The following is a 23,403-nucleotide window of genomic DNA, read 5'->3' as shown; positions in this document are numbered from 1 at the left end:
CAAAACCCAGAGCAAGCAGAAGACTGTTCTTTTTAGGTAGTGATGTTTGTAATTCTAATCTTAGGAAGAATGCTGTTGGTCTTTAGGTCAATAAAAAAGTAAAGGTGAAAGTGTCAGTCGCTCAGTTGTGTCTGAGTGTGACCCAGTGGACTGTAGCCCTCCAGGCTCCTCTGTCCATGAATTCTCCAGGCAAGAATACTGGAGTGGGTAGCCATTTACTTCTCCAGGAGATCTTCTCAACCCTGAGATCAAACCCAGGTCTTCTACATTGTAGGCAGATTGTTTACCATCTGAGCCAAGGCAAATTGACTATAAAAATGATCTATTTTGATGTGATGTAGAAGACAGGAATTCTAATGTCAAAACACAAAAAAGATACAGCAGGTCAAAATTCTTTTGGGCACCATGTAATTACTACCTGACTTTAAACTATGTCCTGAATTTTACTGGAAGATTCTCTATGTAGAAGTATGAAAACCATTTTAAGGGCTTGCATGGTAGCACAGTGGAGAAGAATCCACCTGCCAGTGCAGGAACACAGGTTTGATCCCTGGGCCAGGAAGATTCCACATCCCGCAGAGCAACTTAACCCACGTGCCACACGTACGGAGCCCGTGTGCTGCAACTACCGAAGCACACCTAGAGCCTGTGCTCCGCAGAGGCCGGAGGAACCCGTGCACCACACGAAGGGCGGCCTGCGCTTGCCGCAACTAGAAAAAGCCTGCACAAAGCACCAAAGACCAAAGACGAAACCAAAAGTGAAAACAAATACAATTATTTTTAAAAATTAAAAAAAAAAAAGTTTTAAGGCAAAATTTTACTTCTGCTAGCCTCCTCAATTCTCATAAAGCATCTTAAATAGCAGAGGCAATTTTTTTTTTGGTCGCATTGCAAGGCACGCAGGATCTTAGTTACCTGACCAGGGATCAAAACGTGCCCCCTGCAGTAGAAGTGAGGATTCTTACCACTGCATTGCCAAGGAAGTCCCTCAAAGGCAATTTTTAAAGTTTTTTAATTTGTGTTTTATAACTATGATAGTCCAGTAACTAATATATCAAACTGGCTGCTTGCAGCTATTTGCATCCCAGCAATGATCTGGCATTATAAATGATTCTGCTTTAAAAAGATTAATGAATGAATGTGTAATAACTTTTTTTTTTCTTTTTCTAGCCAAGGACCCTTGTCATCAATTAGAGCAGTAATCAAGAGATGTAAGTTTATTTTTCCTGCTCTGTATTTTCCACTGAAATAATTTTAAATGATGATTTAGATTTCCAGCAAATGATTGTATTTGATGAATCTTACAAAGAATCTGACAAGAGTAGCTTCTCCTAAAGAGTAATAAACCATTTCAGACAAGCAGCTAGGTTTTCAAGATTATTTTCAACTTTCATTTATTTATAAACCAGTTCTTGAGAACAGTATTTTTCTTTTAGAGAACGCACCTAGTCAATTTTAATGATCTAATATAAATTGTAACTATTTTCCATAGGTAGAGACATTATCTAGTCAATTTTAATGATCTAATATAAAATGTAACTATTTTCGATAGGTAGAGACATCTGATGGGTTTCAAAAATATCAGATCCTGTACTCTTTTACTTTGCTTCCATGCTATTTTTATTTAACTCTATAAATGCTTATGGAGTTCAGCTTATACTTCCACATACATGATAGAAGTGCTGTTAACAACTCTCTCTAAAATGGTGCACTCATACTTCCTGACTTTACTTCTTGGTTAAAGCTTTAAAATTTGCTGTTGGTACAAGAGTTCAACATTCTTTTTAATAAAAGGCTTTGCAAATATCCCTTTTCCAAATAGAACATGGATGGTGTGTGCTCAGTTGCTCAGTCTTGTCCAACTCTTTGAGATCCCATGGACTGTAGCCCGCCAGGCTCCTCTGTCCATGAGATTTCCCAGGCAAGAATACTGAAGTGGGTTGCCATTTCCTTCTCCAGGGAATCTTCCTGACCCAGGTATCGGACCCAGGGATCGAACCCACGTCTCTTGCATATCCTGCATTGGCAGGTGGATTCTTTACCACTGCACCACCTGAATTAACTGTTATTTTTAAAAAAATAAAGATAAGAAAGGGATATTAAATGTTCTTTGCATTATTTGAGCTGAGGTCATCACCCTGAGGAGAAGTATCCTTTTTTAAAAACATAACTTATGATATTTAGTGTGAATTTAGGATACCCACAGGTGTGAAGAGCAGGCATTTGAACCATTGCAGTGAACACTTTGTCAGGCGAAAACACAGAAAAGTATTCCACATTTCCCATATTTAATTTTTTGATGATGGTCATGAATTATAAAGGTGTGGGAATGCCACAGTGCATATTGGTGGGAATTCATATATGAAATGAAAAGTTTATAATAGCTTTACATGCCTTAGAGCCCTTGGGGAAAGTGAGGGAGATGAGGCAGGAAAGGAATCTAAAAAGAAAAGTAGGATTTCGAAATTAAGTAAGAGTTTCTTGCTAAAGGTATAACTTGGGTAGTTAAGGTTATATGTGTGTAAGCAAAACCCTGGAAGTAGCTCAATATTTAAGAAGGTAGTGTTGACAATCAATAGAAAAGGTGGGAGAAAAAATGAAACAAAAAACCAAGAAATAAAGAAGGTGAAAAAGACAGAATCTTGTGAAACATTGGTATCTGAGACCAAGCCATGCCTTTAAGATTCTGTAGAGCCAGAGAGATGTGACCTCCTCTCACAGGAGTCTCATCTGCCAACTCCTGCCTTTGTTCTCTGACTTCTTCCCTTGCCTCCCTGTTGGATTTCAGTACCTCTTTTGGTGAGGATTTGTAATCCATACCTATAGATCCTCCAGGATGGATCTTGCTTACCCTGAGGCCTCTGTACAATGCAAGGCTTAGGAGAGGTCAGCTAAGGAGGAGGGGGCCAAAAAAAGCTGAAAAAGAAGGATGCCAGTAATAGACAAACTCGGAGACAGCTGGATGTTAGTGGCCAAGGAAGGAGAGGTTTTCAAAAAGTGAGTGAAAACCGCAGACAGCTCTTACTGCTGCAGCAGGTGAGGTGACAGGCGGTGAGACTAGGGTGTGTGTGGTGGTCAAGAGGTCAGCAGTGAACTTTGAGTAGATAGGTTTGGGAGAATATTGAAGCTGGAAGCCACGCTTCATTTCAACAGTGAATGGAGCATGTGAAGTGGGGGCAGCTGGATAGGCTCCTCTTTCATGAACTGGGTAGAAAGAGAAGGAGAAGGATGGCGGGTCAAGCAGAGAGATCTGTGCACACGTATAGACTGTTTAGAAAGAAGAAGCTTGGAGATGTTTGTAGGCCCTGAGGAAAGAGCCGGTGGGGAGACCAAACTGTAGAAGAAAAGGGTGGAGAGGAAGAGATGAAGCAGGGCCCCAGAGGAGAGGGAAGGAGGGAGAAGATAAAGCACAGGGAAATGCCTGCTTTAAGATGTCTTTAAAAAAAAAAATAACCCAGTTGTCCTTTGATGTAGCACTCACTTTGTGCACACTAAAGAACTATGTGTTGGTTATATTTATTTTTGATGTTCAGGCGAGAAGGGCAAGCAGATCCTTGGGTGCTGCCATATAAAATAGAATGCAAAATAACTGTGTCATTCCCTCTCCATTTCCCTTTTTGTCCATTATATAAGAAAAAGGCGTAAGCAAAATTTATCTTTGTTGTTGTTCAGTCGCTAAGTCATGCCTGACTCTTTGTAACCCCTGTGGACGGCAGCACGCCAAGACCCTCTGTCCTCCACTAACCCCTGAGCTTGCTAATGCATGTCCATCGATCCGGCGATGCTACTAGCCATCTCATCCTCTGTTGCCCTCTTCTCCTTTTACCTTCGGTCTTTCCCAGCATCAGGGTCTTTTCAAATGAGTCGACTCTTCACACCAGGTAGCCAAAGTATTGGAGCTTCAGCTTCAGCATCGGTCCTTCCAAAGAATATTCAGGGTTTATTTCCTTTAGGATTGACTGGTTTGATCTCCTTGCAGTTGAAGGGACTCTTCAGAGTCTTCTCCAGCAACATTTCAAAAGCATCAGTTCTTCAGCAGTCAGCCTTCTTTATGGTTCAACTCTCTCATATCCATACATGACTACTGGAAAAACCATAGCTTTATCATACGAACCCTTGTCGGCAAAGTGATGTCTCTGCTTTTTAATATGCTGTCTAGGTTTGTCTTAGCTTTGCTTCCAAGGAACAAGTTTCTTTTATTTCATGGCTGGAATCACCATCTGGAGGCCAAGAAAATAAAATCTGCCACTGCTTCCACTTTTTCCTCTTCTATTTGCCATGAAGTAATGAGACGGAATGCCATGATCTTAATTTTCTACATGCTGAATTTTAAGCCAGCTTTTTCACTCTCCTCATTCACCCTCATCAAGAGGCTCTTTCGTTCTTCTTCACTTTCTGCCATTAGGGTGGTATTATCTGCATATCTGAAGTTGTTGATATTTCTCCCAGAACTCATGATTCCAGCTTGTGATTGATTCATCCTGGCATTTCACATGATATATTCTGCATATATGTTAAATAAGCAGAGTGATAATATACAGCCTTGACGTACTCCTTTCTCCATTTTGAACCAGTCGTCCCGTATTCAGTTTTATCTGTTGCTTCTTGACCTGCATACAGCTTTCTCAGAAGGCAGGTAAAGTGGTCTGACCCTCCCATCTCTTTAAGAATTTTCCACAGTTCATTGTGATCCACACAGTCAAAGGCTTTAGCATAGTCAATGAAACAGAAGTAGGTGTTTTCTGGAACTCTCTTGCTTTCTCCAACTCTCTTGCTTTCTTCATGATCCGATGACTGTTGACAGTTTGTTCTCTGGTTCCTCTGCCTCTTTGAAACCCAGCTTGTACATCTGGAAGTTCTCAGTTCACATAATGTTGAAGGCTAGCTTGAAGGATTTGGAGTATAACCTTGCTTGCATGTGAAATGAGCACAGTGCACAGTAGTTTGAATATTCTTTGGCATTGCCTTTCTTTGGAGTTGGAATAAAACAGACCTTTTCCAGTCCTGTGGCCTCTGCTGAGTTTTCCAAATTTGCTGACATATTGAGTGCAGCACTTAAACAGCATCATCTTTTTGGATTTTAAGTAGCTCAGCTGGAATTCCATCACCTCCACTAGCTTTGTTCATAGTAATGCTTCCTAAGGCCCACTTGACTTGACACTTCAGGATATCCAGCCTAAGTGAGTGACCACACCATTGTGCTTACCCTGATTGTTAAGATCTGTCTTGTACAGTTCTGTGTATTCTTGCCACCTCTTCTTCATCTTTTCTGCTTCTCTTAGGTCATTACTGTCTCTGTCCTTTATTGTTCCCATCCTTGCATGAAGTGTTCCCTTGACATCTCCAATTTTCTTGAAGAGATCGGTAGTTTTTCCCATTCTGTTGTTTTCCTCTGTTTCTTTGCATTGTTCATTTAACACAGCTTTCTTATCTCTCCATGTTATTCTCTGGAACTCCACATTCAATTGGGTATATCTTTCCATTTATCTCTTTTCCAGTCCTGTGACCACTGCTGAGTTTCCAAATTTGCTGGCATATTGATTGCATCACTTTCACAACATCATCTTTTACGATGTTAAATAGCTCAGCTGGAATTCTATCACCTCCACTAACTTTGTTCTTAGTGATGTTTCCGAAGGGCCTCTTGACTTCTTCGCACTCCAGAATGTCTGGCTCTAGGTGAGTGATCACACCATCATTGTTATCTGAGTCATTAGGATCTTTTTTGTATAGATCTTCTGTGTATTCTTACCACCTCTTCTTAATATCTTCTGCTTCTTTTAGGTCCATACTGTTTCTTTCCTTTATTGTGCCCACCTTTGTATGAAATGTTCCCTTGGTATCTCTAATTGGCATTAACTTCAATTTAACTCTGAATTTGGCAATAAAGAGTTCATGATCTGAGCCATGGTCAGCTCCCAGTCTTGTTTTGGCTGACTGTATAGAGCTTCTCCATCTTCAACTGCAAAGAATATGATCAGTCTGATTTCAACATTGACCATATGGTGATGTCCATGTGTATAGTTGTCTCTTGTGTTGTTGGAAGAGGGTGTTCACTATGACGACTGCAAAACTCTTTGCCAAAAGAGTTAGCCTTGGCCCTGCTTCAGTTTGTACTCCAAGGCCAAACTTGCCTGTTAGTCCCAGTATCTCTTGACTTCCTACTTTTGCATTCTAGTCCCCTAGGACAAAAAGGACATCTTTTTTTGGTGTTAGTTCTAGGTCTTGTATAGGTCTTCATAGAACTGTTCAACTTCAGCTTCTTTGGCATTAATGGTTCTGGCACAGACTTGGATTGAATGGTTTGCCTTGGAAACTAACAGAGATCATTCTGTCATTTTTGCGATTGCACCCAAGTACTGCATTTCAGACCCTTTTGTTGACTATAAGAGATACTCCATTTCTTCTAAGGGTTTCTTGCCCACAGTCAGTCAGTCAGTTCAGTCTCTAAGTCATGTCTGACTCTTTGTGACCCACATAGACTGCAGCACACCAGGCTTCCCTGTCTATCACCAACTCATACTCATGTCCATCGAGTCGGTGATGCCATCCAACCATCTCATCCTCTGTCATTCCCTTTTCCTCCTGCCTTCATCTTTCTCAGCATCAAAGTCTTTTCCAATGAGTCAGTTCTTCGCATCAGGCAGCCAAAGTATTGAGCTTCAGCTTCAGCATCAGTCCTTCCAGTGAATATTCAGGACTGATTTCCTTTAGGATGGACTGGTTTCATCTCCTTGCAGTCCAAGGGACCTTCAAAAGTCTTTTCCAACACCAAAGTTCAAAAGCATCAATTCTTTATGGTCCAATTCTCACATCCATATGTGACTACTGGAAAAACTATAGTTTTGACTAGATGGACCTTTGTCAGCTAAATAAGGTCTCTGCTTTTTAATATGCTGTCTAGGTTGCTCATAGCTTTTCTTCCAAGAAGCAAGCATCTTTTAATATCATGGCTGCAGTTACCATCTGCAGTGATTTTGGAGCCTAGAAAAGTAAAGTCTCTAACTGTTTCCATTGTTTCCCCATCTATTTGCCATGAAGTGATGGGACTGGATGCCATGATCTTTGTTTTTTGAATGTTGAGTTTTTAGCCAGCTTTTTCACTCTCCTTTTTCACTTTCAGAAGAGGCTCTTCACTTTCTCTTCACTTTCTTCCATAAGGGTGGTGTCATCTGCATATCTAAGGTTATTGAAAGTTCTCCTGGCAATCTTGATTCCAGCTTGTGCTTCATCCAGCCTGGCATTTCGCATGATGTACTCTGCATATAAGTTAAATAAGCAGAGTGACGATACACAGTCTTGATGTACTGCTTTCCCAATTTAGAACCAGTCTGTTGTTCAATGTCCGGTTTTAACTCTTGCTTTGACCTGCATATAGGTTTCTCAGGAGGCAGGTAAGGTAGTCTGGTATTCCCATCTCTTTAAGAATTTTCCACAGTTTGTTGTGATCCGTACAGTCAAAGGCTTTAGTGCAGTCAATGAATCAGAAGTAGATGCTTTTCTGGAACTTTCTTGTTTTTTCTATGATCCAACAGACGTTGAAAATTTGATCTCTGGTTCCTCTGCCTCTTTGAAACCCAGCTAGTACATCTGGAAGTTCTCAGTTTACATAATGCAGAAGCCTAGCTTGAAGGATTTTGAGTATAACCTTGCTTGCATGTGAAATGAGTGCAATTATACAGTAGTTTGAACATTCTTTGGCATTGCCCTTGTTTGGGATTGAAATGAAAACTGATCTCTTCCAGTCCTATGGCTGAAAGATGAACTCCCCAGGCCGGTAGATGTCCAGGATGCTACTGGAGAAGAGTGGAGAAATAGCTCCAGAAAGAATGAAGAGGCTGAGTCAAAGCGAAAACAGCGCCTAGTTTTGGATGTGACTGATGATGGAAGTAAAGTCTCATGTTGTACAGAACAATATTGCATAGGGTCCTGGAATTTAGGTCCATCAATCAAGGAAAATTGGAAGTGGTCAAACAGGAGATGGCAAAGTGAGCATCGACCTTTTAGAAATCAGTGAACTAAAATGAATCGGAACAGGAAAATTTAATTCAGGTGACCATTGCATCTACTACTGTGGGCAACATCTGCTGGATCATGGAAAAAGCAAGAGAGTTCCAGAAAAACGTCTTCTGCTTTATTGACTATGCCAAAGCCTTTAACTGTGTGGATCACAGCAAACTGTGGAAAATTCTTTAAGAGCTAGGAATACAAGACCACCCTACCTGCCTCCTGAGAAATCTGTATGCAGGTCAAGAAGCAACAGTTAGAACCAGACATGAAACAATGGTTGGATGGCATCACCAGTTGGATGGCATCACCGACTCGATGGACATGAATTTGAGCAAGCTCCGGGAGTCGGTGATGGACAGGGAAGCCTGTGTGCTGCAGTCCATGGGGTCACAGAGTCGGACACGACTGAGCAACCAAACTGAACTGGAGCAACGGACTGGTTCTAAATTGGGAAAGAAGTGCGTCAAGGCTGTATATTGTCACCCTGCTTATTTAACTTATGTGCAGAGTGCATATGAGCGGCTGAACTGAACTGAACTGAACTTGTCCCTTGCCTTTCATGTCTCTTATTTTCTCAACTATTTGTAAGGCATCTTCAGACAACCACTTTGCCTTCTTGCATTTTTGTTCTTTGGGATGGTTTTGGTCACTGCTTCCTGACCAACGTTAGGAACCTCATCCATAGTTCTTGAGGCACTCTGGCTACCAGATCTAATCCCTTGAATCTATTCATCACCGCCACTGTGATCTAAGTCATACCTGAATAGCCTAGTGGTTTTTCCTACTTTCTTAAATTTAAGCCTGAATTTTGCAATGAGGAGCTCATGATCTGAGCCACGGTCACTTCCAAGTCTTATTTTTGCTGACTGTATAGTGTTTCTCCATCTTTGGCTGCAAAGAACATAGTCAGTCTGATTTTAGTATTGTGTCATTGGGAAAAGGTTTTGCTATGACCAGTGTGTTCTCTTGACAAAACTCTGTGAGCCTTTGCCCTGCTTCATTTTGTACTTCAAGCCCAATCTTACCTGTTATTCTGGGGATCTCTTGACTCCCTACATTTGCATTCCAATCCCCTATGATGAAAAGGATGGGTTTTTTTTTGGTGTTATTTCTAGAAGGTGTCATAGGTCTTCATAGAACTAGTCAACTTCAGCTTCTTCAATATCAGTGGTTGAGGTATAGACTTGGATTACTGTGATGTTGAATAGTTTGCCTTGGAAACAAACTGAGATCATTCTACCATTTTTGAGATGCACGTACTGCATTTTGGACTCTTGTTGACTATGAGGGCTACTCTATTTCTTCCAAGGGATTCTTGCCCACAGTAGTGTATGTAATGGTCATCTGAATTAAATTCACCCATTCCCATCCATTTTAGTTCACAGATTCCTAAGATGTCATCTCCTGCTTGACCACGTCCAATTTACCTTGATTCGTGGACCTAACATTCCAGATTCCTATGCAATATTGTTCTTAACAGTGTCAGACTTTACCTTTACCACCAGCCACAACTGAGTGTCATTTCTGCTCTGGCCCAGCTGCTTTATTCTTACTGGAGCTATTTGTAATTGCCCTCTGCTCTTCCCTATTAGTGTATTGGAGGCCTTCTGACCTCTGGAGCTCATCCCGGTGTCGTATCTTTTTGCCTTTTTATACTGTCTGTGGGATTCTCCAAGCAAGAATACTGGGGTGGTTTGCCATTCCCTCCTCTACTGGGTCATGTTTTGTCAGAACTCTCCACTACGACCTATCTGCATGGCATGGCTCATAGCTGCATTGAGTTACGTACGCCCCTTCACAACGATAAGGGAGTGATCTGTGAAGGGTATCCTTAAAACAACCCTAATAAAGTAGGTATTATTTTCTTCATTTTATACACTGAGCAAATCAAAATCATCCGGATCATGCGTGCTTTCTTTCCTACAGTAGCTTGCCGTTCCCTCCTCCGGTGGACCGCATTTTGTCAGAACTCTTCACTGTGACTCGTCCGTGTTGGTAGGCCCTGCATGGTAGCATGGCTCCTAGCTTCACTGTGTTATACAAGCTAAGAGCTATGTCAAGGCTGTGATCCATGAAGTGGAAATTTTGTCTTACCCAACCCAATAAAATGTTTGCTTTCCTATCCCAGACATAGTCATCTATTCTTGACAAGGAAAAGACCTTATCATATTTTGAAAGCAATATTCCTTAACTGATTGTGTTTTAAATTCTTTTGTAATGATTCTGGATCCAGTCAAGTCTTGAGATTCTTCTTTGTGTGTTCATTCTTGTGAACACTAAATATTTTGGGCAGAGTTCTTGAACGTGTTCTATGTGGATACATGTGGAGATTCATGCTTTTCCTTTCATTAACTTTTTAAGAGGAAATTATTCTTTGAAATTCACAGACATAGCTAATATTCATTGCTTACTATGAGTCAGCAACTGTATATTTACATTATAAAATAACGGCCAGCATGGTAGGTGTTAACCCCATTTTACAGATGGGGATACTGAGTCTAGGAGATTAAATGAGATGGGTCAGAGATGTGAACCTAGACTTCCTGACTTCAAGGCCCTTTTGAGCTTTCCACTCCAAGGGCATTCCTGTTACCATGTCAAATGCCTCTGGTTTATACTCTGTCTGAGGCAAATGTAGTTAGTATTTTTATTGTGATTTTTATTGGTAAGGTAGTACTATAGCAAAGATGCTTGTAATATATAATCCTTCTATGTGTTTATTTCTCCTGCCTATCATTTAGTTGATAATTTTGAATTATTTAGAATGAGGGCTAGCATCCAGCTCTCCTAGCTCCACAAGGAGTTTAACTGGTCATTCTCCTCATCTGTGAGGTTGGAGAAGGATGGTCATTAAGGATCCATCCAGATTTATGACCCTGTTGGAATTTAGGAGAGTTCTTTATTAGCACTAATATTGCAAATCCAGATCTCAATCTTTTATAAACAACTGGATATGAATTTTCCTTTGTACTGAGAATTCAGCCATATGAACTGAAAACTTTGTGAATAATTCTATGAAACAATAGACATTTCACTAAGAAAATCTTGCCTTTGTTCTGTGGTCTTAATCCAAAATGCACAGAAGACTGGCAGTTTGTGGCAGAGGTTAAAAGGAGCATGTTGTTCTGTGTGGGCCATGGTGGCAAATTTGATTCTCCTGGCAACAACCAGATCAAATCTGTTTAATCTGGTGAAATGAGAATGAGATTAAGCAGACAGCTGAGAAATTAGCAGGAAGATTGTGAGGCACTTATGTGAAGTGTTTCTAGCTATTAAACTTGTTCACTGACAAAAAGTGCCAGTCATCCTATAAGGGTCAGGAGAGAAGAGATTTCAAAGATGAGGGAGTGTGAGGGGAGAAGTTCAGAGCAGGAGAGGGGAGAGGAGTGATTCTGCAAGACTGTGGGGGAGGCCTGTAAGTACGATTAGGGGGCCTTCAGTCCCGCCATCCTGCTCCATCAGTGTGGGGGTTCCGTCTGCTTGCCAGGGGTGGGGGCCCGTTACTAACAACCGCTGGTGTGAAGGGGCAGAGTCAAGTGAAAAGCCACCCATTTGAAAGATGTAAATTGACTACTGAATTACCTTTTACATATTATTCATACTTTAAAATCGATCCCTGTTGAAGTAGCAAATTGATTTTGTAAAATGATTCTTTTTTTTTTTTTGCTAAAAACTGTAGGAAGATTTCCATCCCTGCCCTGCCTCGCCACTGCCCCCACCCCGCCGCCCCCATGGTTATGTGTGTGGATATCCTGCCTGAAACATAATTCTTTAGTCTCTGAAACTATGGTTCATCAACTTTTCCTTTTTCTCGAAATGCAGAGGGGGAGAAACACTGGCATGGCAAGACAGTTTTGCTGCTGAATTCCTTTTAGAGCTTAGGCAACTGGGTTCACTCTTTTTTCTCCCTTTCTTCTTCTGTAACCCCTTCTTTTTTTCCTTTAGCATTCATGAATAGTACACAGCAAAAATGCCCCGTGGAAGAGGTATGTTTGTGATGATAAATAACATGATGTCTTTTAAAAGTGCTATGTCTGCTGATTCTGGCTTTAGTGATCGTGGTGATGTGATTGTAGCTTACTTGGTGAGCCTCTGTCTTAATGAACCCATTCTTACAAATCAGACCTGCTGCTCAGAGCTTCAGCCTCTCTGTACTCTTTTTCCAGTAGAGAAAATATACCTCAGCTTGGTTTAACTCTTGATAGACGTGTACCAGTCAGTCACACCGGTTGATGATAGGAGGTCAGAACATCCTCCAACCCGAAACCCAAGGGTTTGGTTTCAGGTGTTAGTTTTGCTTTGCTAACCCCATGCAGGATCCGCTGTCACAGCGCCAGCCCCAGCCTAAAGTTCATCCCCTCTCCCATCTCTACCCCTGCCTTCCCAGCTTGGGCAGCCTCCTGGATCAGAGAGAACCAGAACTTAACAGGAGGAAGAAAGAGTCATACCTTCAACCTGTTCAAATCGAAAGAACTAAAAAAGTAGAATATCAGAGAGACATAGGAAGTAGAAATAGTTGATATCTGAAACAAATCCCCCTTTTTCCACAAATTTTTTACCATATACTATTTGATTTTTTTTAAGGTATCTTTTAAATGTGCTTCTTAAAATAGGAATACTGTTCTCTGTTACACATGTGTGTGTAATAGTGACCCCATGTGTGACACATTTTCCAAGTCATCTGGTTAATACAGAATTTAATTTTAAAATAAAATTTGGAAAAATGTAATCCATCTAGTTTTTGGAGTTTGAGGTTTAAGGGAAAAGTTAGTGCTGCATGTACAATAATAGTCTCTAAACATGTTTATAAAAGTGATTTGAACACTTTTTGCATGTATTATCTCAATTTAAGTAACAAAACAACTTAACCTCGTAAAACTCAAGAAAAATTAGAAAATAGTTGGAAATTTGACCACTTCCACTTCTTTACAATAGATTTATAAACAAATATCACAAAAGCATAATCATATGGATTAGAATAGATATTTAAAATTCTTTTCTGCCCATCGTTATTTCCTATCATCATAATGTTCTTACCAGGCAGTTTCTACTTAATAGCTGTCTGCTTTGTTCATTCTTCAAATTATTTTCAGAACCACAGAACGTGCTTTGGAATGTTTTTGAAATCTATATTTTCTTATGTAACTCAAATATATAACTATAATTAACTTTATGCCATATGAGAAGATTGTTTTGATTTGCTTTTCTACTTATGGGTGATAAAATTCATATGTTCAATCTAATGTCAAGTATTAGCTAACTTTTTCCAAAATTGTATCCTGTAAAAGTTTAAACCTTTATTCAATGTATGAATTTTGTACTATATCAGAGTATTGTTTCTTTTGTAGCTTCTCGGACTTCTATTCAGAGTGAGCTTCATCGAGATAGGAGGTATGGTTATATTTATAATAGAGGACATATATTCTGCTAATTATGAAGTAAAAGTATCATCAGTTAACACATTGCATATTTTTATCATCAACAGTATATTACAGTGTTCTACCTCATCAATACATTTTCTAAATTAATCTACAAGTTTGAATGATGGTTTCTGTTGAGAAAAGAGGCAGTAAAGCCTGAAAATGTTCTCTTGACAGTAATCGTTTACTGAAGTCAGTTTCAAAATGTTTATTAAGCCATTGCTATATGGAAAGCATTGCTGTAAATGCCTCAAAGATATGCTTTGTACCTCATAGTTACTTAGTAAATATCACATGGATGAATGAACTGATGACATACTGATGACAGGACAGAAAACTGAATAAAGGAAAGATAAAGGAAAAGTCGGGTAAGCTAGATGGATAGCAAGTGAATAAAAATGGCTAGATGACTGGTGGGGTGGGGAGCAGGGAGGAGTGAGTCACTGTACAGACAGAAGGAAGGACCAATAGAGGGACCGATGGGAGGATGAATGGAAGGGCGGACAGGTAGACGAGTAGAAAGGTAGATTTATTGTCCCCGCTTTCAAATTTCTTAAAGTATAGTGTATAGTAATGAACAGGGACTTTAACCAAGTTCAAATCCTGACTTCGCTGTCTCACCCTGTGCCCTCGGGCAAGCTCCTTAACCTTTCTTAGTTTATGTATCCCCACCTTTAAAATACGTCATAGGGTTGGCATGAGGGCTAATACATGTACAGTGGTTAACATTTATTAACTAGTAGCTCACTATCTATTTAGATAAAAGCTATATAAACATTGGAACATTGGAATAACTCTTTTGGATTCCACAGAGGGAAGTCAAAGTTAATTGTGCTAGAAGGCAATGGCACCCCACTCCAGTACTGTTGCCTGGAAAATCCCATGGACGGAGGAGCCTGGTGGGCTGCCGTCCATGGGGTCGCTAAGAGTCGGACATGACTGAGCGACTTCACTTTCACTTTCCACTTTCATGCATTGGAGAAGGAAATGGCAACCCGCTCCAGTGTTCTTGCCTGGAGAATCCCAGGGACGGAGAAGCCTGGTAGGCTGCAGTCCACGGGGTCGCACAGAGTTGAACACAACTGAAGTGACTTAGCAGCAGTAGCAGCAGCAGCACACTTAGCATTATATCTAAGAGGGCTAAAGGCTAAATGCAATTTGTGAAACAATTTTTCTAACTCTTAATACATGCTCATTACAGAAAGTATTGGAAAACTGAGAAAAATATAAAGAATAAAACACAGCTTATTCACTCTCCTATGTAAAGACAGCAACAATTAATAACTTTGAATAGTACATTCCAGATTATGAAGATAGGTAGCTAGATTCTGTACATACACCTCAGAACCTGGCTTTTCTTAATAATTAGATCTGGTAATTATAGTTCCCTTTGTCAATGCAATTTCTTCCAATATGTGACTTTTGTGATTAAATAATATTTGTGAGGTGATCATATACTTTAATCATTTTTCTCATTGAAATATGTTCTTATTTCAGTTATTTGTCCTAATAAATAATTCTTATTATTTAAATTTTTAAAAGCTGTAAGCAGAGGTTCTTAGGGAATACAGTTCAAACAAAATCAATGGGCAGGTTCTACTGTTTCACAAGCTAGCATGAGAATGTGTGTGCGTGTACAGTTTTAGTAATGGCAGTGCATTTTATTTTTATTTTCCCTAGAGTACCAGAGAAAGGCAGAGCAGGTCACCATCACACCTATTTGTTAGATGAGAAAAGTGAGGCTCAAGAGAGGTTGATGAGTTTGCTCAGAGTCAGGCAATTGGTATTTGTTACGAAATCAGGTTGAAGGTTAAACATGAGATCAGAGAATCAGCTTAAGAGAATAATGAAAGAAGCCACACCTAAATCACTGTGGCTCCTCAGGACTGAAGATTAATCATCAGATTCATATACAGACTGACAGGAACACAGGAACACACATCAGGGTCTAGAAGTGAACGTGCCAACTCTAAACACTCAAAGATAACTGACTGAGGGAGAGGTCCAGTGAGGAGGAAGACGCTGTTCTTCTAATTATATAGTATTGTTTCAGAGTATGTACTTTGGAATAACAGGAAACAAAACATTTCCATTTGACCAATGCATGTTTCTACCTTACGATGCACCTATGTTTGTACCATAGGCCAGATAGCAGAGCCCTGGGAGAACGAGGTTGTGTGGGTCTTGGATCTGAATTCTGATCAGCCAAGGCAGAGTGAAGTGTGCTCGAGGTGCATCTCTAACTCTGAGGCCAGTGTCTCGGAGGATGGCTGTCATTTGCTCCTTCGAAGCCTGCCTGGGTATACTGGTAGAGACAGCCCAGGCCAGACAGGTCATTTCTGTGACTGGCAGGCTTTATGTCACTTTCTTGGCTGATAGTTATTTTCATAAATCTTTGAACACTTGCAAATAGACAAAACCTCACTGAGGCTTCTGTCTGTTTCCAGGCGCCCAGAGATCACCATTGTGGCAGCTGAGCCGCTAAGGCCCACCTCGTGGTTTCCAGGAGCCCACCCACCAGGACTGGCATTTCCCCCAGCTTCTGCAGGGGGCCCTTGGAGGCCCAGTGAGCTGGTTCCTGCTGAGGTGAGTAAATATCGCATTACCTCTTTGCATTTTATTTTTAAATGAAGTTCAAAGATAAGAACCTTGGCTATCGCCTACAGCTGTTTAAAATCTTCATTCTTCATTTTGCAGCTCCCACCATCTTATGAACAAGTCATAAAAGAAATCAACCAAGTTCAAGTTAACACTACAAATAATAATAATGCTGCTGCCACTCCACGGCACACTATTACTTCAGCAACTCAGACTGACTTTTCAGAAGAAATAGACAACCATCTGCCTCAAAGTAATGCAAGTAATTTGTCTTCCTTCCTTCCAACCTAGTTCTCAGGAAGTAATCAGTAGACTCCAGCCTTTAAAATAGTTTGCAATTTGTGCATAATTCATTGAGCTCGATTTCCAGTTGGTATGTGATCACTGTGTGCTTGCTTTATTTGGCCTTGCTGTGATTATTATAATAGATCATTCTCACAAGCTGCAGCCCCAATCTCTAGGGTTCATCCTAGTTCATATCACAAAAACATCATCCTTTTTAACTCATGCTGATGCCCTTTATTTCCATTGAGAAAGCCGGTATATTTAGCAACTTAAACTTAGTAGGATGCTAAAAGTTGTCCTTTTAGGCTTTTTAAAAGCCCTTGTAGGGATTTCCCTGGTGATTCAGTGGTTAAGTCTTTGCATTCCAATGCAGGGGGTGTGGAGTTTGATCACTGGTTGGGAAATTAAGATCCTGCATTTGTGTGTGTGTGTGTGTGTGTGTGTGTGTGTGCGCGCGCGCGCACGCTCAGTCACTCGGTCATGTCTGACTCTTTGTAACTCCATGAGTTACAGGATCCTCTGTTCATGGAATTTTCCAGCCAAGAATATTGGAGTGGGTAACCATTTCCTACTCCAAGGAATCTTTCCAACCCAGGGATCGAACCCGAGTCTTTTGCATCTCCTGCATTGGCAGGTGGATTCTTAACCACTGCACCGTCTAGGAGCCCAAGATCCTACATGCCACGTGGCAGAAAGAAAGAGGGGGGTATTGTATTAGGATAACAGATAAGAGTAAGTTACCTTGGAAAAGTAAAGCAAGAATTGTTAAAATTTTGACAAGAGAGATGGTTTATTGATACATCTACTGAGAATCAGGAATTTAATGATGTTTTAAAATATTATATAATGAATATTTCTTAAATGAATAAATGCAACCTGAAGAACCCTCCTGCAGGAAGCTGAATATAAACATTTCCCCCATGATTTTAGAATTACTTTTTACTAATGAAGGAAACCAAAATCTCTTGTTATTCTATATGTATATTTTTTAAATCTGTGTATCTTTTTCCTTTGAAATAGTCACATTGCAGCTTCTGTTCATTTTGGTCTTGTCAGCCCTACAGGCACCTCTGAAACCCCTCCAGCCTTCCCCCGCCCTCTCAGCCAGGCACCCTCCAACAAACGAGGGGCCTCTAATCGTCTTTGATATTTCTGAAGAACAGAATTGTCCACAAAACTCCAGTGCTCCAAGATGTCCAGTGCCAAAACCAAGATCAAAAAGCAACCTCAGACCAGTGGCCAGAGATTCTCACGTTAAAGAGCAGAATTCCCGGAGCAGTCCGGTAGCCGCGCAGGAGGAGGCAGCCCCCAGCCGGCCCCCGCCCCTGTGGGAAGGTGCCAGCTGCCCCGAGGGCCAGGCTGCGATGAACACGATGAGCGCAGAGCAGAGCCGAAGCACTGTCGTTTCCAGGATCAAAGCGCTTGAGGGCCAGACAAATACAGAAAGCTTGGGACTGCCCAAGAAGCCAGAAATTGTGCCCCGCACAATCCCGCCCAGACCTGCTGTTTCCTCAGGGAAACCCTCTGTGGCTCCCAAACCTGCAGCCAGCAGAGCCTCCGGAGAATGGGACTCCTGGACCGCAAGCAGACTCAGGGGGGCCCCCTCCCCACACTCTCCGCCGAAGGAAGCAAGGAGCAGCCCCGTCACCAAGCCCGAATTGCCAAAGAAACCAAATCCTGGCCTTATCCGGAGCATTAACCTTGAGAGTCTGGGTGGAGGGCCCATGGCTGAGAGCCCCAATGGTGGGAAGAAAGCCCCGACTCCCGCTCCTCGGCCTTTACTGCCCAAGAAATCAGTGTCCTCAGAAACCGCCCCCTGCTCTGTGGCTTTGCTGAAACCGGTCACTGTGCCTCCCCGACTCTCGGTGGCGTCACAAGCCAAAGCCTTCAGGTCACTGGGAGAGGGACCCCCAGCCAGCCCCCCGGTTCCTGCTCAGCAGAGCAAGCCTCCGGGTGACATCGACCTCATCAGCTTCGACGACGATGTTTTACCCCCACCATCTGGGAACCTGGCTGAGGACTCTGTTGGTCCAGACATGGTTCTGGGTGAGTAAAACCCAGAAGTAGAAAGGAATCTAAACTTCTCAGAGGGTTGTCTTGAAAAGGCACCTGCTGTTTTCATTTCCAGCACGTGAGTTCTTGAGGTATGGACATGCACATGTGTGCACATGCGTGCGTGTGTGTGTAGAGACAGGGAGGAACAGTGAGGTTAAGAAACAAGGAGCTAGGTGGAAGAAAGAATCAGAGCGAAGGGAAAATCTGAGGTGGGGAGATAGAGAAAAAGAGGAAGATGCGTGGGTTTTAAAAAATATTTATTTGGTGGTGCCAGATCTTAGTTGTGGCACGTGGGATCTTAGTTGCGGCATGTGAGATCTAGTTCCCTTACTAGGGATCGAATCAGGACCCCCTGCATTGGGAGCTCGGAGTCTTCCACCACCAGGGAAGTCCCACATGTGCTGATTACTGTCATCAAGGCAGGAATAAGCTGACTGGGACCAGGGACTTAACTAGATGAGAGGCTGGCTCCTTCCTCAGGCAAGTGGAGATTGGAGCATGAGGGGGATATAGGGGAAACTTCTCAGAGATGGAAAGTCATGCCCCAGAAGGGCTCCTCAGATTGACTGAGCCCTGAGAGAGTGCCGGGAGAGGGGCCAGCCCTGCGGAGGACTTTGGCAAGAGCAGTCAACCCAGCCATATGTTGCAAAATGTTCCACAATCTTCACAGAACACCTTCCCTTGGGAATGCTAAAGTTTTGTAAATAAAATACAATAGTTGTAAGTTTCCTGCCAAAATTAGGACAATTAGATTTCCCAAGAGGCAGAGAGTCTTTTTTTTTTTTTTCCTTTCCTCACACTGTTCAGATGGAAAGTGTGATGGTAAAGCTTATCTTTGATTTGCCAAACCAAGCTGCTCTACTTGTCATCAGTAAGGTTCCATTTACTGCTATTTACTTATTTGGGTAGAGTTTATGAACATATAAGCATAATACTATTTTCAAAAGGTTAGCTGTTATCATCTAAATGTTTAAGATGCATCAAAATGATATAAACTCTAATGCAAAACCAAATTCTGCAGAGCACAGATGTATTTCAGATGATAACAACCATATATTTATTAAATATTTACCACGCACACAATGTAGGAACTGACTGTAGCGTGCCTCTTGTCCATAAGAAGTGAAAAGAAAAACAGTAGAATATATTGAGTTTCTGCTGTGTTCCAAACCCTCTGCTAGATCCCAGACATACATTATTGAATTTAATCCTCACAGTAACCCTCGGCAAGGCATCATGGTTCATTGACATATGAAGAATATCAGACTGAGTGAGATAAACACCTAACTTAATCAGTATCATAAAACTAGTAATTTTCCAAGGCAGGATTCAAGCTGCATCTTTTTATTTTAAGTCTAGCTTATTTTTAACTCTATCACGTTGCACCTCAACATTTTCATGAATCCTTAAACCAGGCAACACATTAAAAACTTTTCAAGTCTTCATTATAGCATTTTTTATTTAAACCTTTTTGGCGTTAACAGGGTTCCAAGTAGGACAGAGAGGGTTAGATCCAATACCAGGAAGCTGTGAAGGGGTGGGAACAGTACAAGCCAAAGTAACACCACCTTCTGAAGCTGCTAGAGTCTGTGCTGATGGCACCATGGTTAATAATTGCTGAGAATTTAGTCTATGTCATCAGGCAGATAATTACAGTCATCTTCAAAAAGGAAGGTCAACAGTATCCATCAACATGAGCATCGTGTCGAGCTTCCTACTCAGCCTTTTCTGTTTCTTGATTTCTGTACAACATTTAATTATTGAAGCACCTTTCAGTAAGAGGTGTAATTTGCTTGCCCTACCCAACTGCTTTAACCATTGCTCTTGCTTGTGGAGTTATCCTGAACTGAGCACTATCTTCTTTCTATTTTTATTTATTTACTTATATGGCATGCCGGAGCTTAGGTTCCCAAATGGGGCTTGGATCTGCGCCCCCCACACTGGGAATGCCGAGGCTTAACCACTGGGCCACCAGGGAAGTCCCTCTGTCTTCCTTTTAAGCCTGCTCCCCTTCCTGTACTCTGCTCCTGTCCTAGCTTCTCCGTCACACTGTAGCCTTCCTAAAGAGCCCCGTACATCATGCTTGAGCCTCCCTACCTGTCACGCACAGTGGCCAGTTGTTTGAATTTAGAGTCAGGCAGGCTGGAGCCCACCACTTAATTGCTGTGGGACCTGAGGCAATTTACTTAACCCCATAGTGCCTTGGTTTCCTCATCTATAAAACATCATAATACTCCTCGTGGAGGCATTGCGAGTATTAAATATGATTATGCAGGAAAGCTCTATCACATTGTCTGAAACACAGTGTGTGCTCATTAAGTGGTGGTTATTATTCTTACTTCTTGCCCTTCACATCCAATAAGTTGCCAAGTCCTGCTGGTTTTACCTTATGATAGTTCTTTCTCTCATCTCCATCCCTCCTGCTACTAGCCCAGGTTTCTAATCTTCAGGTCCAGATAACTGCTGATGCTAAGTCACTTCAGTCGTGTCCGACTCTGTGCGACCCCATAGACGGCAGCTCACCAGTCTCCCCCGTCCCTGGGATTCTCCAGGCAAGAACACTGGAGTGGGTTGCCATTTCCTTCTCCAATGCATGAAAGTGAAGAGTGAAAGTGAAGTCGCTCAGTCGTGTCCAACTCTTAGCGACCCCATGGACTGCAGCCCACCAGGCTCCTCCATCCATGGGATTTTCCAGGCAAGAGTACTGGAGTGGGGTTCCATCGCCTTCTCCGCCAGATAACTGCAGTGACCTGCTAATTGAGCTTCTGCTTCTGCTTCCAAACCACCGTCAACCATACCATGCTTACCCAAGGGGTGTTTCTAGAGCATACATTGGACCTTGTTGCTTCCTTGCTTATTGGCCTCCAGAGGCATTCAAGATTATCTCTGAATTCTTCAAAATGTAGGGGGATTTTTATTTAATGACTGGGGCTTTGTGACTCTTTTAGAGAAGGGAACTATTTTTTGTTTGCACTGGGTCCTCGTTGGTGCATGCGGGCTTTCTCTGGTTGTGGCGAGTGGGAGCTGCTCTTTGGAGCTTCTGATGGCGGTGGTTTCTCTCCTTGTGGAGCACAGGCTCAAGAGTTGCGGTGCACTGGCTTAGTTGCCATGTGGACTCTTCCTGGACCAAGGATCAAACTGGTTTCCCCTAACCACTGGACCACCAGGGAAGCCCTACACATTTTTAGACTGAAGTATAATTGACCTACAACATTATGTTGGTTCCATGTGCGTAGCCTGGTGATTCAGTATTTCAAATGATCACCGTAAGTCTGGTTACCATCTGCCATCATACAAAGTTATTACAATATTATTGACTGTATTCCCTATGCTGTAAGGCTTTGTGACTTTTTGATGGTATATTAATAATATTGTCTTTGTAAGTAAAGGATTATGGTCTCTTTGTGAAAACTTGCCTAATCATCCTGGCATTAGCCAGAAACTGGGGAGGAACCCCAGAGAAAGGCAAGAAACTCACAAATGGGCCTTTCCGTCTTTTTCTCTCTCCTCAAAAAGAAAGAAAATCCAATAAAGTAGTTTTCATAAAATGAAGTTGCCATATTAATCTCAGGAAATAGAGATCAGAAAATACTGAAGCTATGAAAACATTGTAAGGATTAGAAAAATTATTAAGGGGAAACTCATAATACAGGTGTTTAATATTGGATTCATTTCTTGGCTAGAATGCCTTCCAGGTTAATGTAATAGAGCTGAGAAGCATTAGCAGTTCCTCTTCACACCTTTACAAATCATACCCGATTGTCAAAAAAGCAGAATGCTTCTGCTCTCAGCCCCATTACACAGACCAGAATAATAGTTTAGCAGCCAATTTCTGCTATTAACAGAACTCAAGGGGAAAAAATGACAGAAAAGCAAGCCCAGGATGGTGAAACCAATTACGATGACAAGCATATTATTAGAGACAGGTAATGGGCAGAAAGTACATTCCCGCCATGTTTTTCTCGACCCGGTAATGAAGGCCACGCAGTATAGGTGTTTTTCTCGACCCGGTAATGAAGGCCACGCAGTATAGGTGTGAAGGGGCCTGCTTGTTTGGCAGCGGGTGTAGAGTAACTGGCATTGGTGCGAGGGGCTGGAAGGAGGGCTGAGTAAACACTGCAAGTAACAGTAGAGAAAGATGCCGCGGGCTTTCCTTAGACTTGGTTAGGAGATGCTTTTGCAGACAGTTTTGATTTTTTCTGTAGAAGCAAGAGGAAACAGTCTTTGATAGAGAAAATTATGACCCTGAGGTTCTTAACCCTTTCTGGATCACAGAACTCAGAGAATCTGATTAGCCTTTGAATCTTTTACTACTTTGAAAATACTGTTTTGACATATATGCACAATTGGAGGTACAATTTCCAGAGCCTCAAGGGCCTATTCTTCACCCCAGATCAAGGACTTCTACTATGAAATACTGGAAATAATCCTTAGTGGACCGCTTACATAAATTTTGATGCATCCATACAATGGAATATTGTGCAGTAACTAAAAAAGAGGCAGACACCTGTTATGCCTACTATGGACCTACTATGGACCAATCTCCAAGATATTATTAGGTGAAAAATACAAAGTATCGATAGTATTCATGGTATTTTAGCTATTGTTGGTGTTAAAACACATACTTACTTGCAAATATCCTGTGTCTTTGGAAGCCACGTAAAAAATGCTAACAAAGGTTGTCTTTTATGAGGGAAGTGGGTAGTCAGGGGAGGTTGGGGGAACCTGGCTTTTAAATAGCTGGACGTAAGCAGAATTAGGATGAAAGAAACTAAGAGATATCGCTTGTCTTTGCCCCAGAGGAAAAATGGCCTCCTGCACTGATCCTCAGCCTGTGGGTCATGACAGGCTGAGGATTTTAAAAAATAAAGAAAATTTTAAAATAGTAAAATACAATGTTTCTAAACAACTATATTATTCAAGATTACAAATAAAAGCTAATTATTATGAACTAAATATGTCTAAATTAGGCAAATTCAAAAATACTTGTCTGCATTCTTTCCTATTAAATAGAATCACTGAGGAGTAATAGCCC

General features: G+C 41.6%; 1 protein-coding gene across 10 annotated transcripts in view; it reads left to right on the top strand.

Annotated features, from left to right (window-relative positions):
• SH3D19 (SH3 domain containing 19) overlaps positions 1-23,403 on the top strand; it is a 194,804-nt gene that overhangs the window by 128,244 nt on the left and 43,157 nt on the right. For 4 of the 10 annotated variants that reach the window (XM_044930517.2, XM_025268165.3, XM_045163175.1 and 1 more), the window contains exons 3-7: positions 1,171-1,211; positions 13,359-13,401; positions 15,878-16,016; positions 16,128-16,290; positions 17,370-18,359. In XM_044930517.2, the coding sequence (XP_044786452.2) occupies positions 1,171-1,211; positions 13,359-13,401; positions 15,878-16,016; positions 16,128-16,290; positions 17,370-18,359 (1,376 nt within the window). Of the gene's footprint in view, positions 1-1,170; positions 1,212-11,955; positions 11,997-13,358; positions 13,402-15,877; positions 16,017-16,127; positions 16,291-17,369; positions 18,360-23,403 lie in introns of all 10 variants that reach the window. The other 6 variants (XM_045163174.1, XM_025268166.3, XM_025268167.3 and 3 more) reach the window with 4 other exon arrangements.

The sequence above is a fragment of the Bubalus bubalis genome, chromosome 17, assembly GCF_019923935.1.
Source record: "Bubalus bubalis isolate 160015118507 breed Murrah chromosome 17, NDDB_SH_1, whole genome shotgun sequence".
Taxonomy (NCBI): domain Eukaryota; kingdom Metazoa; phylum Chordata; class Mammalia; order Artiodactyla; family Bovidae; genus Bubalus; species Bubalus bubalis.
Note: the sequence above shows the minus strand (reverse complement) of the source record. Positions and strands in the feature narration are given on the sequence as shown.